The 13,096-nt window shown below is 34.8% G+C and overlaps 1 protein-coding gene across 1 annotated transcript; it reads left to right on the top strand.

Moving 5' to 3' along the window:
* Positions 1-5,108: 5,108 nt before the first annotated feature.
* Positions 5,109-12,797, top strand: LOC108903478 (septin-2). The gene is made up of 8 exons (XM_018705681.2): positions 5,109-5,318; positions 10,884-11,136; positions 11,575-11,763; positions 11,837-11,987; positions 12,044-12,209; positions 12,267-12,420; positions 12,497-12,575; positions 12,628-12,797. Exons 1-8 carry the CDS (start codon positions 5,312-5,314, stop codon positions 12,724-12,726), a joined length of 1,098 nt encoding a protein of 365 aa, XP_018561197.1. The 5' UTR covers positions 5,109-5,311; the 3' UTR covers positions 12,727-12,797.
* Positions 12,798-13,096: the final 299 nt, after the last annotated feature.

The raw sequence follows: 13,096 nt of genomic DNA, 5'->3' as shown, positions 1-13,096 counted from the left end.
TTATAAACAAATTCAATTGTGCGAAAATTATTATACCTACAGCGCCCACTTTTGGCACACTTTTAAAGTATGACAAAACCCTCAACTTGTCATAGGTTTTATAAAATTTTAACAATAAATGCGATAGTTATAAACAAATTAAAAAATGGGCACTTTTCTTGTTTTTTTGCAATAACTTTTTTGTTTATTAACCGATTTTAATTTAACAAGTCTCATTTTGTAGATAATTTTACTCCCTACAAGCTGTCCGTGAGTCACTTTTCGCTAAAATTGATGGTTTTCCCTGCAAATTGAAAAAACTGTTTTCCTCACATATTTGTTTAAATAGAAAAGTTAACTAATAAAAGTTTTTGACTCACGAGACGAGAGATGTCTTGTATTATGTTCCTTTAAACAATTTTACAATAATCTCGCGGATGGGACTTTTTTCGAGTTTCTCTTTTATTTTCGCTAATTTTCCTGGTGTAATATGTTTGATTAAGAAGTGTTCCATTTTTATGTATAGGCAACCATATATACACCTCGGATGTAGTGTGGGAAACCTAAACGTAATAATACAATGATTTTAATTATTTTCATTTTCCAAGCTCAAAATTGAAATAATAGTAATACATTAGCAGTGACGAAAATGTAATGTCGATTTAGGACGTTTAGGTTTGATGTATAATTATGTTTTAATGTTATACTAGCGAATAAAGTTACAAGTTGAGTTTGTAGTCGTTTTCAAAGGCCTATAATTTGCCCTAGTACAAAATTACATCTACTAGGCCAGCTAAATTATCGAAAAGACGCTTAAAATTTAGGAAAAATTCCGTAGAATTGAATGAACTATGTACTTTACCCCAGCTGAATGTTATGGCGGTTTTCCACTAAACGGACAGTCGAGCTTATGTCCTGTTTGTGTTTTCTAGAACCTGAAAAACAAAAACAAAACTGAAACAAACCCAAAACTCTTGTTTCCATCAAGCGGGCTACATTTTGTTCGAGTTTTGTTTTTGTTTTCGGTCCTTTTCTACTGGTTGGACTAACCAACCAACATGTTTAGAGAAGATTTTTTTATTCTTAGTTATGGCTGGTTTATACTGAAGTCCTTGGAAAAAAAGTGTCTACAGTGTCCCACCTCGAACTTCATCGATGGATATTTGGGAAACCGCTCTAAGGATTTTTTTGAAATTGTGGTGTGATACGGACCGTGACCAAGTTAAAACATTTTCAAGGTCATCCTACTTCCGGTTATACCGGAAGTCGATACTAACTTTCTTATTTTAAATGGAACCCCCTGTATATTATTGCATTTTTGGAAAGATCATCCATTTTTAAGTTGAAAACATATAGCACACTCCATACTTAGGATTGACCCTTTCCGAGATATTTAGATTTTTAAACAAAAATTGACAGAGCAGACTCAGCAAAATTTAGTTTTCCCGGTTTATTTTTTTGTGCAAATTGGACATTTTGTAAAGGAAGACCTACTTTATCGAATTTGACATGAAAATTTTCCAGTTTCCAGACAGGGTGGTCAAAAAAAAAAAATTGAATATGAAGTTCAGAATATGTGGAAAACTCGAAATTTTTAAATGGAAACCCCTAATTTTTTTGCAATAATATAGAGGGGGTTCTATTTAAAATAAGAAAGTTAGTATCAAATACGATGTGTATCGACTTCCGGTATAACCGGAAGTATGATGACCTTGAAAATGTTTTAACTTGGTGGGCCTCACGGTACGTATCACACCATCACAATTTAAAAAAAAAATCCTTAGAGCGGTTTCCCAGATATCCATCGATGGAGTTCGAGGTGGGACACTGTAGACACTTACTTTTTTTCCAAGGACTTCAGTATAAACCAGCCATAACAAAGAATAAAAAAATCTTCTCTAAAAATGTTGGTTGGTTATTGGAAAAATGTGTTCTGACTTGCTCGCGACAACCAGTGGAAAAGGACCGAAAAAAAAACAAAACTCGAACAAAATGTAGCCCGCTTGATGGAAACAAGAGTTTTGGGTTTGTTTCAGTTTTGTTTTTGTTTTTCAGGTTCTAGAAAACACAAACAGGACATAAGCTCGACTGTCCGTTTAATGGAAAACCACCATAATGCCCTTGCGTAACCCCTTTTGGGCTTGAAATTTTTTCTAATAGTTGCACTTTCCTGTGCAAATTGTGCGCATGTTACAAAGTAATTGGAAGTATGCGAAAAATCTACCGAAATTTTGACTTCTTGTTTTGAGTTAAAATTCAAATTTTTCCTAATTTTTACGTGTCTATGTTTGCTGAACTAAATTTTGGCACGCAAAAATCTGATTTGATTGGACTACAACGTCAATTTTAATGGTTCAAAGCAATAAAAAGAAACTGTCAAATTTGACTTATGAATAAAATTATTAGTACAGGCATTACAGTAGGATCACCCTCAAAAACTGACGTTAAGAATATTCCATGATAAAAAGGTGTGGATCGTGTTGGTGAATCAGATTATGGTTCGTGCCGCAAAAAAAAATCAGCGTTAATTTTTTATAAGCAAAAAACAGGTGAAAAAACAGGTTTTATAATTTTTAATATAGAACTTCTGCATTTAAAACAATGTAATTTCTACAAGATATCGGCGCTAAAAAGCCCTTTAATTTGAATGGTCGCACGTCAAAATCGAATAAATAGTTATTGAGTTATTGCAAAAAAAAAACACTAAAATAAACCATTTGTTAATTATTTAATAGCTTTAACAATTTGCAAAATATCAATTTCTACCATTGTGTAAACTAAGCGTTTCGAAGGGATAAAATTACGGTTCAAATTTGGAAGAAAAATATTGAAAACTTTTTATGTAATAGCAATTGTTATTAAAAATGGGACTTTTTTTAAANTCTTGTAGAAATTACATTGTTTTAAATGCAGAAGTTCTATATTAAAAATTAATAAAACCTGTTTTTTCACCTGTTTTTTGCTTATAAAAAATTAACGCTGACTTTTTTTTTGCGGCACGAACCATAATCTGATTCACCAACACGACCCACACCTTTTTATCACGGAATATTCTTACCGTCAGTTTATGTTCATTTTGGACCATTCTGTTGCCAGAATTCCTGTACTATATTGCAAGTTCACCATTTTCCGTCCGTCCAATTTTCCAGTACCCGATAAACCGCCCATACCCCGCGTTTCCGTACCGGCGCACCTTTCCCAGCCGCACCCCCCTCCCCTGCTGCCGTCCGTCCGCCGCGCTAGCCTCGGGGGTGCGTTGCGAGCGAGTGAAATTCAAAAAGAACGCGGGGGTAGGCCTGGCGCGATTCTATCGATCGCCCCAGCGCCGTCACCGCGTACAATACGACACCCACCATCGCCAGCACCGCGATCTCTCCGTTATGTCATAATAATAAAATCTTTGTGTTCAACGTCAGGTACTCCATTTACCATAAAATGTTCAAATAGTAAATAGCAGTCGGAGGCCGGTGCTTGCGGAGTGAAACGCTTCTAGTGCGCGTCGAGTGACGGTGTGTTTTGAAAAAGGCGAAGAGGATACATCGCATACATCATGTCAGGTAGGTCCTGCTCGTTCCTTTTTCCGCGTTGTTTTTGTTTGGGTTTTTTGCCCGGTCGGCGGTGAGTGCATGCAGTTGAGTAGAATGTCGATTGTTTTCCGGTCGTTGTGGGCCGTTATTTCATCCATGGGCTGGCTGATTAGTGATTAGCGCTGCGACAGCAGAAAAAGTTGGAATAATTGGGAGTAGGCATCTGATTTTATTGTGTACTTCCTACTTAGGCACAGCACCCTATGAGTTGAGGACGAATATTCCAATATTCGCGTTCGTTTTAAAAATGCAAATGTTTGATATGTGAAATTTAATTCTCATCATCTCTTATCAACATGCTAGCTAGATAAAAATGAATAAAGGATTAATATAATGATTGTATTAATAATAATAATATATGCATTATTTTCTTTAAGCTAGTTTTATAAAGTAGAACCCTTTAAATTGATATTGTGCCTCAAGTTAATAATCTGCTAGGTATATACAAGGTGTTGTTAGTAAAGGTGTTTATTGGGATTTACAGATTAGTCGTTCTCCTCCAGCATTTAGCATATCCTTTGAATATTCACAAAATGGTTTGAAATGACACTAAATTTTTAAATACGAATCCATCTGTGCGTACACACAGGGTGTCCAATAAGTCTCTACTAATCTTTCGGGAGGTAAAATAACACTAGGGCTTCCTTATATATATTTTTTCTTATGGTTGAATCTAACGGATTTAGGTCGGGTGACCTAGGTGTCTACAAAACATGTCGATCTTGATCTACCTGTAGATTATTAAAAGTCCGATAATAGTCCAACCAAATTACACTTGAGAGAAAAAAAAAATGTTACCCAGACTTTTATAAGTGGAAATGGTAAAATGGCTTATGATAAACCTAAAAAAAATAAATGCGTGAGCATAGGCGGCGGAGGGTTGATTTGGGGGATTGAAAAGTCATGAACAATTGTATCATGAAGTTTCCGAGATATTCATTTTTTCCGGTATGAAACACTTTTTTTTTCAACTTAGAAAAATCGTCGTACAGAGTTCTATCGGTGATAATTTTTTTCGTTTTCACATATACTTTTTGGTGAAATAAAAAAATGTGTAATAACAGTTCAAAAACATGCTCAAAAATGCAAAAAAATAAAAAATTTCCTGCTACAATGAATTTTTCAGTTATTGTTGATAATTTTTTTAAATTAAAAAACATTCAAAAACTGATTACACCATTCAATTCTACGGAAAAAAATTATTATTTATTTTAACCAACACGACCCACACCTTTTCATCACGGAATATTCTTACCGTCAGTTTATGTTCATTTTGGACCATTCTGTTGCCAGAATGCCTGTACTATATTGCAAGTTCACCATTTCCGTCCGTCCAATTTTCCAGTACCCGATAAACCGCCCATACCCCGCGTTTCCGTACCGGCGCACCTTTCCCAGCCGCACCCCCCTCCCCTGCTGCCGTCCGTCCGCCGCGCTAGCCTCGGGGGTGCGTTGCGAGCGAGTGAAATTCAAAAAGAACGCGGGGGTAGCCTGGCGCGATTCTATCGATCGCCCCAGCGCCGTCACCGCGTACAATACGACACCCACCATCGCCAGCACCGCGATCTCTCCGTTATGTCATAATAATAAAATCTTTGTGTTCAACGTCAGGTACTCCATTTACCATAAAATGTTCAAATAGTAAATAGCAGTCGGAGGCCGGTGCTTGCGGAGTGAAACGCTTCTAGTGCGCGTCGAGTGACGGTGTGTTTTGAAAAAGGCGAAGAGGATACATCGCATACATCATGTCAGGTAGGTCCTGCTCGTTCCTTTTTCCGCGTTGTTTTTGTTTGGGTTTTTTGCCCGGTCGGCGGTGAGTGCATGCAGTTGAGTAGAATGTCGATTGTTTTCCGGTCGTTGTGGGCCGTTATTTCATCCATGGGCTGGCTGATTAGTGATTAGCGCTGCGACAGCAGAAAAAGTTGGAATAATTGGGAGTAGGCATCTGATTTTATTGTGTACTTCCTACTTAGGCACAGCACCCTATGAGTTGAGGACGAATATTCCAATATTCGCGTTCGTTTTAAAAATGCAAATGTTTGATATGTGAAATTTAATTCTCATCATCTCTTATCAACATGCTAGCTAGATAAAAATGAATAAAGGATTAATATAATGATTGTATTAATAATAATAATATATGCATTATTTTCTTTAAGCTAGTTTTATAAAGTAGAACCCTTTAAATTGATATTGTGCCTCAAGTTAATAATCTGCTAGGTATATACAAGGTGTTGTTAGTAAAGGTGTTTATTGGGATTTACAGATTAGTCGTTCTCCTCCAGCATTTAGCATATCCTTTGAATATTCACAAAATGGTTTGAAATGACACTAAATTTTTAAATACGAATCCATCTGTGCGTACACACAGGGTGTCCAATAAGTCTCTACTAATCTTTCGGGAGGTAAAATAACACTAGGGCTTCCTTATATATATTTTTTCTTATGGTTGAATCTAACGGATTTAGGTCGGGTGACCTAGGTGTCTACAAAACATGTCGATCTTGATCTACCTGTAGATTATTAAAAGTCCGATAATAGTCCAACCAAATTACACTTGAGAGAAAAAAAAAATGTTACCCAGACTTTTATAAGTGGAAATGGTAAAATGGCTTATGATAAACCTAAAAAAAATAAATGCGTGAGCATAGGCGGCGGAGGGTTGATTTGGGGGATTGAAAAGTCATGAACAATTGTATCATGAAGTTTCCGAGATATTCATTTTTTCCGGTATGAAACACTTTTTTTTTCAACTTAGAAAAATCGTCGTACAGAGTTCTATCGGTGATAATTTTTTTCGTTTTCACATATACTTTTTGGTGAAATAAAAAAATGTGTAATAACAGTTCAAAAACATGCTCAAAAATGCAAAAAAATAAAAAATTTCCTGCTACAATGAATTTTTCAGTTATTGTTGATAATTTTTTTAAATTAAAAAACATTTAAAAACTGATTACACCATTCAATTCTACGGAAAAAAATTAAAAAAAAAACTGTCATCGTTTGACCCAAAACTTTATTTTTGTACAGCATTGCTATAAATATCTAATAAATTACAAATGCACAAATGATAAATTATCTCTGGGTGATTTGATATTTCAGCAATACAAAGTATTAACTACAAAGTCTTCTGTTGACGCGAAATCCGAAAACCCGAAATTTTGCAAAATCGTTTAATTTTTTTTCTGGCTTTATTTGCAAACGAATTTTAAATAAATTGCATATTTACATTGCCACTTTTTTCGCTCTATCCAATGGCGTCAACATTTTTGCAATCCGACGTTTCGTCTTCGCTGCTATTTTTATGACAAAATCTAGTCAAATTCTGTATTAGATGATATTACTATTGTAATCGCTTATAAAGGTTTTTAGCTATCATTAAAAATGTTTCCTGAGTACGGCTCTGAACGCTTTCAAAATACCTGTTTCTATTGGAGGAGAGAGAGGAGAGAATAAAAGTCAATACAGCACAAAATATCCAACAATTTTTTTTAAACCATAATTTAAAAAGATGTACCTAATAAAAAAGTACTTAATACGATTTTATGAAATATTTTATTGTTTCTAATTAGTAGTAATTAGTATTGCGTTCAGAGCCGTCCTCGGGAAAAATTTTAAATTATAGCTAAAACAAGCTAAAAACTTTTTAAGCGATTACAATAGTAATAATAGTAATACAATAGTAATATCCTCTAATTCAGAATTAAAAATGACTTTCGATTTTGTCATAAAAATAGCAGCGACGTATTTAAAAAAATTAACCAGATAATGAACCCCCGAAGACGAAACGTTCTAATGCTATCCCATCCTTATCTTGGACACACTGTATATCTATGAATTCATCAAACTTTAAAAAATCTAATCGATCCTACGGAAAAAAATTATTATTTATTTTATTTATTCACTATTCGACTTATGTTTATAGCAATACTGTACAAAAATAGTTTTGGGTCAAACAATGAGACAGTTTTTTTTTTATATTTTTTCCGTACAATTGAATGGTGTAATCAGTTTTTGATTTTTTTTTAATTTAAACAAATTATCAACAATTACTGAATAATTCATTGCTGCAAGTCATTATTTACTTTTTTGCATTTTGAGCATGTTTTTGAACTGTGATAACAGATTTTTTAAAAAATTTGAGGTTATTTAAGACAGAGAAAGATATACTTTTACCAAGTTTCATCAAAATTAAATTATTTTTGCGGAAATGAGAAATAAAAAACGAAAAATCAGAAAAAAACTATTGTTCGCATTTTTCTCGGAAATTTTGAGGTTATGTTAAAAAATGACTTCTACAAAAGTTGTAGATTTTTGCATGGCTTACAACTTTTGTATTAGATACTTTTTTGTCTGACGTCAACTTTCGCCAGAAATCCCAGTGATACAATTTTTCATAACTTTTCAACCCCCCAAATCAACCCTCCGCCGCCCCTGCTCACGCATTTATTTTTTTTTTTTTCGTTTATGATAAGCCCCTTTACTATTTCCACTTATAGAAGTTCCATTTTTTGCATTTGAAAATCTATATATTGTTCGCCCTACCCTATGTGTCTTGGTCTACTTAGTTTTCACGCTAAGTTCACTTTAAGTCCAACCTACGCAACGACACCAAAATCACTCCGATCGAACCACCCCTGCGCCCAGAGGTCGTGACCGAACATATTACATTTTGAAAGTTATCGATTCCGTAAACATTTCCAAAGTTAATGATTATTGAACGTTGGATTTCGGAAATACGAACAAAGCTCGTGTATTTTTTAATGAAGTAACTTGTATATTTGTCGCGTTTTGAATTTGTTTCTATTTTTGCAATCACAGGTCACTAAATAAACCAAAATATTGTGTAAATTGTCAAAGCAAATATCAGTATATCGGAAAAAGAGGACTCTAAAAAACTTGAGTGTTTTAAATTAGCAAAAGTTTGGTTTGTAGTAAGAGAAATCTTTGATTTTTACAGTCTTCTCCTAGATAGAAAAACAAAAGAGATAAAGGGAGTAAAATATTATGTGGATATGCCTGTACATAAAATAATATTTGACTAGGAACAGGAAGAACAGCGGGAAGTCTTTGACTAAACGACTGTGATTGTAATAATGCCCCGTTAATGTTTATTTTGTGTTAATATCACCTTTGCACTAAAAGATTTCGAATCCTCTCCGTGTATTTGTACGGTTTATGTGTTAGTTTTACGATTGATTACACGATTTGTAGAGTTCGAACAGTTTATAGTGGTAAATATTTTTGTTCTGCGTTGTATACCAACTACCCATCGCCTGTGTACGGTAAACCTTAACAGAGCCTGAGAAGTGAGAATTAAGCTTCCCGAAAAGGCAGATGTCAGCATTTCGACTGCATTTATACGACACAATGAAGGGATTTTGTTTGTATAGCATTTTTTCCCCGCTCGCTAATTGTGTACGGATTTAGCCAAGTGAACACGTACATAACGATTTGTGGAATAAGATAACAGGGTTTACACTTAATATAAACACGGGTAAAAAATATACCCGCCCACCAGTGATATGTAGATTTTTGTTTGGCATGCGATAAGAGCATTGTTATCATCAACGCATCTTATCACTATCATTCGCGGAAGCAAAAAAAATAACACAAAAATTGTATTTTAGCTTCACCTGCAATTTTCAGAAATTGTTGCAGCGTAGTTATAAACAGGGTGTTAATCAACTTGGGAACCCTGAAATTGTCGGGGAATTTCACAGATTTCCATTTTATTTTACCAAGAATAGCGAGATATCTAACGTTGGGCAATACTAACTCAAGAAAAATGCATCTCATTCCAAACGAGCCTCACGTAGAGTACATTCAACGTCTAAAAATAATGCTAAAGTAGAAAAATTAATATAAGCGCTAGTTTTGTTTATGTTATGCTAAACATATAACCTTTTTATATTTAGAAGACGTTCTCGAGTAACCACACTGGGAAATTAGAAGTGTCGGACCTCGCTAGTGTTTATGCTTGTTTACTTCATAAAAAATCCCAATAGCTTACTCCCCTTGGCGTATATTATCATTCTGAACAGTACCAGGGTCTCGTTTGAATATTTTATCTCAAAATTGTTTGCGTAACCTACTAAATTATGTATCAACCATATGCGGCTGGAACTACTTCCACCTGCGTATACATAAACAGAGACGATAATGTATGCCGTGACTAAACATTGAAATAATAGTAATGGAATTTCGTTTCGCGAAATTCCAAGCTGCATTAAAACGCCATTCAGTAAACCCTACGCGGCCATTAAATGATTAAAATGTTTCGACTTGGTAAAAACACTTTAGTGGCATAACGGCCCCTTAAAAAACATATCACATTAGCGCTCGAACGAAATACATAAATTACCTATTTGCAGAAAGTGTGTTGTTTTACTTTGTTAATAGTCTTTAGGTATTCAGTGACTGTCATGAGTCAGTAAACCAGTTCAAAAAGGAAATTTAATGCTCAGCGTCACATTTAAATCAAGAAGGCTCGTAAAAAATTGGAACGTTACTCGCATTTTTCCAATAAAATCGAAACGTTCCTCGAATTCTAATCTGCAATCGATTTATTTGCTTTATAGTGCACCTACTGAATTAAATGTCATATAATGAATGGCTTTCATCTTTTAAATGCCATTCTGAATACGGAATAAGCACAGAAAATTGTTTTATATGCTGTGAAATAAGTATGTCGAGAAGTATGTAGTGATGAGAGTGTAGAGAATAGGCAACGTTTTAAAATAACACCATTTGATTGGCTACAAAATAGACGTGTGAAATTTTGTTTGAAATGTTGAAACTGATTGAATACTATTTTCTGATGTGAACAGACTCCTTTTGCTTTAAAACTTTTATTCACAGGGAAATCAAAAATATTTCAGAAATGTTTGGTTTTGTTTAAACTACCCAGTCCAGATCTACAAATAATTTTCACGTGTATAAATGTTTTTAAAAAAATGCCCAATGTAACAATGAACACATTGCTTGTAAACAAAACCAAACGTTAACGATATGTTTTTTCCTGGCGCCTGAACAAAAAAAAAGTGTCAGAACAAAAAATACATGCGTTTATATAAACGTTTTTACACAAATATTTGCCAACAATTTTTATAGGTACACGTTTTTGTGTGTTACCAGCAAAAGTATCTAGATCTGGCCATTTTGCATATAAAAACATTTGTTTATATTAGCTTTGTTCCTAACGCATTTTAAACAGTTTCCAACAATGGAAACTGTTTTGGATTGTTCTAGGAACAAACCAACTGTATTTCGAAATTCGGATTTTATTTACTTAAATTAATAATTAATATCTTGCAGACAGAGACCGTGATTACATCGGTTTCGCCACACTACCCGACCAGGTCCATAGAAAATCGGTAAAAAGGGGATTCGACTTCACCCTCATGGTGGTCGGTGAGTCTGGCTTGGGCAAGAGCACCCTGATCAACAGCTTGTTCCTGGAGGACCTTTACAAGAACCGGAAGATACCGGACGTCAGCGAACGCATTCAGAAGACGACGGCCATCGAGAAAAAGACCATGGAGATCGAGGAAAGAGGCGTAAAATTAAGGTAAGAAATAATGAATTCAGTTCAGTGTAATTTTGATTGGGGGTCATACTTATTCGGAGACCACCTTTGATCTTTAGAAAAACATATTCTTGATTCCGTTGTGATAAATAACTTTTTTAACTTTCGTTTTTATGTACCTAATTTTCATACCTCGCCGTTGAACAGGTAGTGTGACCCCAAACAACAGCGTGCGCTAGCTGCAAACGTATACTCAGTTTGGGCTACCGTATGTAATGCAGTTACGTCTCATTTTCTTGATTCGTATACGTGTTTTTGCTTACTATCACACAGATTATTTATTTGACTTAAAAAACTAGTTTCAGGTGAACATTTTGAAGAAAATTTTTTCCTGTTATCTCTACAAATTTGTCCCCTACTTTAAGTTACATCTTGATATCAACTTATATTTTCGTTTATTAACGTGTTCAATTTTCTTAGACTGACGGTGATCGATACTCCCGGATTCGGAGATGCTGTCAACTGCGAAGACAGTTGGAAGGTCTGCACAAACTACATAGACGAACAGTTCAGGCAATATTTCACCGATGAGAGTGGGTTGAACCGCAGGAATATACAAGACAATAGGGTGCATTGCTGTCTTTATTTCGTGCCACCCTGGGGACATAGGTAACTAGATTTTCCTTATTTGCCAGCTATAAACGATTCGCTGGTGATTTAAAAAAATTTACTTCCTTTCTAGCTTAAGACAAATGGACCTCGAATTGATGAAAAGACTGCACCGTAAAGTAAACATAGTCGTAGTCATCGCCAAAGCAGACACCTTAACCTCCTCAGAAGTGGCCAAATTGAAGAAAAACATCCTGAACGATATCAGGGATAACGGAATTCAAGTAACATTTTCAAGAATGTCTTAAAGACGCGTTTCTTTTAATGTGACGTGTTTTAGATGTACGAGTTTCCTGAATGTGATAGCGACGAGGACGAAGAGTTCAAACAGCAAGACCGAGAACTGAAAGCGAGCATACCTTTCGCGGTGGTGGGCAGTAACGCCACCCTCGAGATCGCCGGGAAAAAGATCAGGGGTAGGCAGTACCCCTGGGGTGTCGTTGATGGTAAACGATCGGACGGATTAATTCAATTCAATCTGTTATAATCTCGTAACGTTTTAGTGGAGAATCCGAAACACAGCGATTTCATAAAGTTAAGGACTATGTTGATTTCCACTCACATGCAGGATCTGAAGGACGTGACGGAGGACGTGCATTACGAAAATTTTAGGGCACAATGCATATCACAGATATCCCAGCATGCAAGGGAACGAGGGTAAGATCTTGGCTTTGGTTTTACATTGAAATTATTTTTTGATGAATTATAAAAAAAAATTGTTTATTTCCGTTAGTAAACTGAAAAGAGACTCGGCTCCTTATGAATCTGATATTACAGACACAGATAGATTGCTGATACAAAAGGATGAAGAGGTATTTTAGTGTTTCTATACTGATAGGGGAAAAGTTATAAGTTTTTTTTTAGATACGTCGAATGCAAGAAATGCTAAAGCAAATGCAGGAGAAACTAAAGGTTGATGCTCAAGACAGTAATAAGAAACATGAAAGTATTATTGATGTGTAGAAGTTGTTGTTGGGTGTCTTTAGTACCAAAGAATCTTAGTTAATTTTTTTCATATTTATAATCAATATTTATAACTGTAATTTATTTATGTTATCAATAAACATTTATTAATAAAATATAATGTTATTTCGTCCTCCGTTTTTAGTATCTTTGTTTCAAATAACTTGTATTGAAATCGTAATAAAGTGAAATAATATATGAGCATAATAAAGTGAAAAAATAATTTTTTTAAGGTAAGTCGTACATATTTAATACATTAAAACGATCACGATTTGAACCTACTTTCAATGAAACTAGCAATTGCAGCACTATGAATAATTCATTTAAATTCAGTGATCTCACACTGACCTGATGTGAAAGGAACGTACCT

Source organism: Anoplophora glabripennis, unplaced genomic scaffold, assembly GCF_000390285.2.
Source record: "Anoplophora glabripennis isolate ALB-LARVAE unplaced genomic scaffold, Agla_2.0 scaffold82, whole genome shotgun sequence".
NCBI lineage: Eukaryota > Metazoa > Arthropoda > Insecta > Coleoptera > Cerambycidae > Anoplophora > Anoplophora glabripennis.
This window is presented reverse-complemented; position numbering and strand designations above follow the sequence as displayed.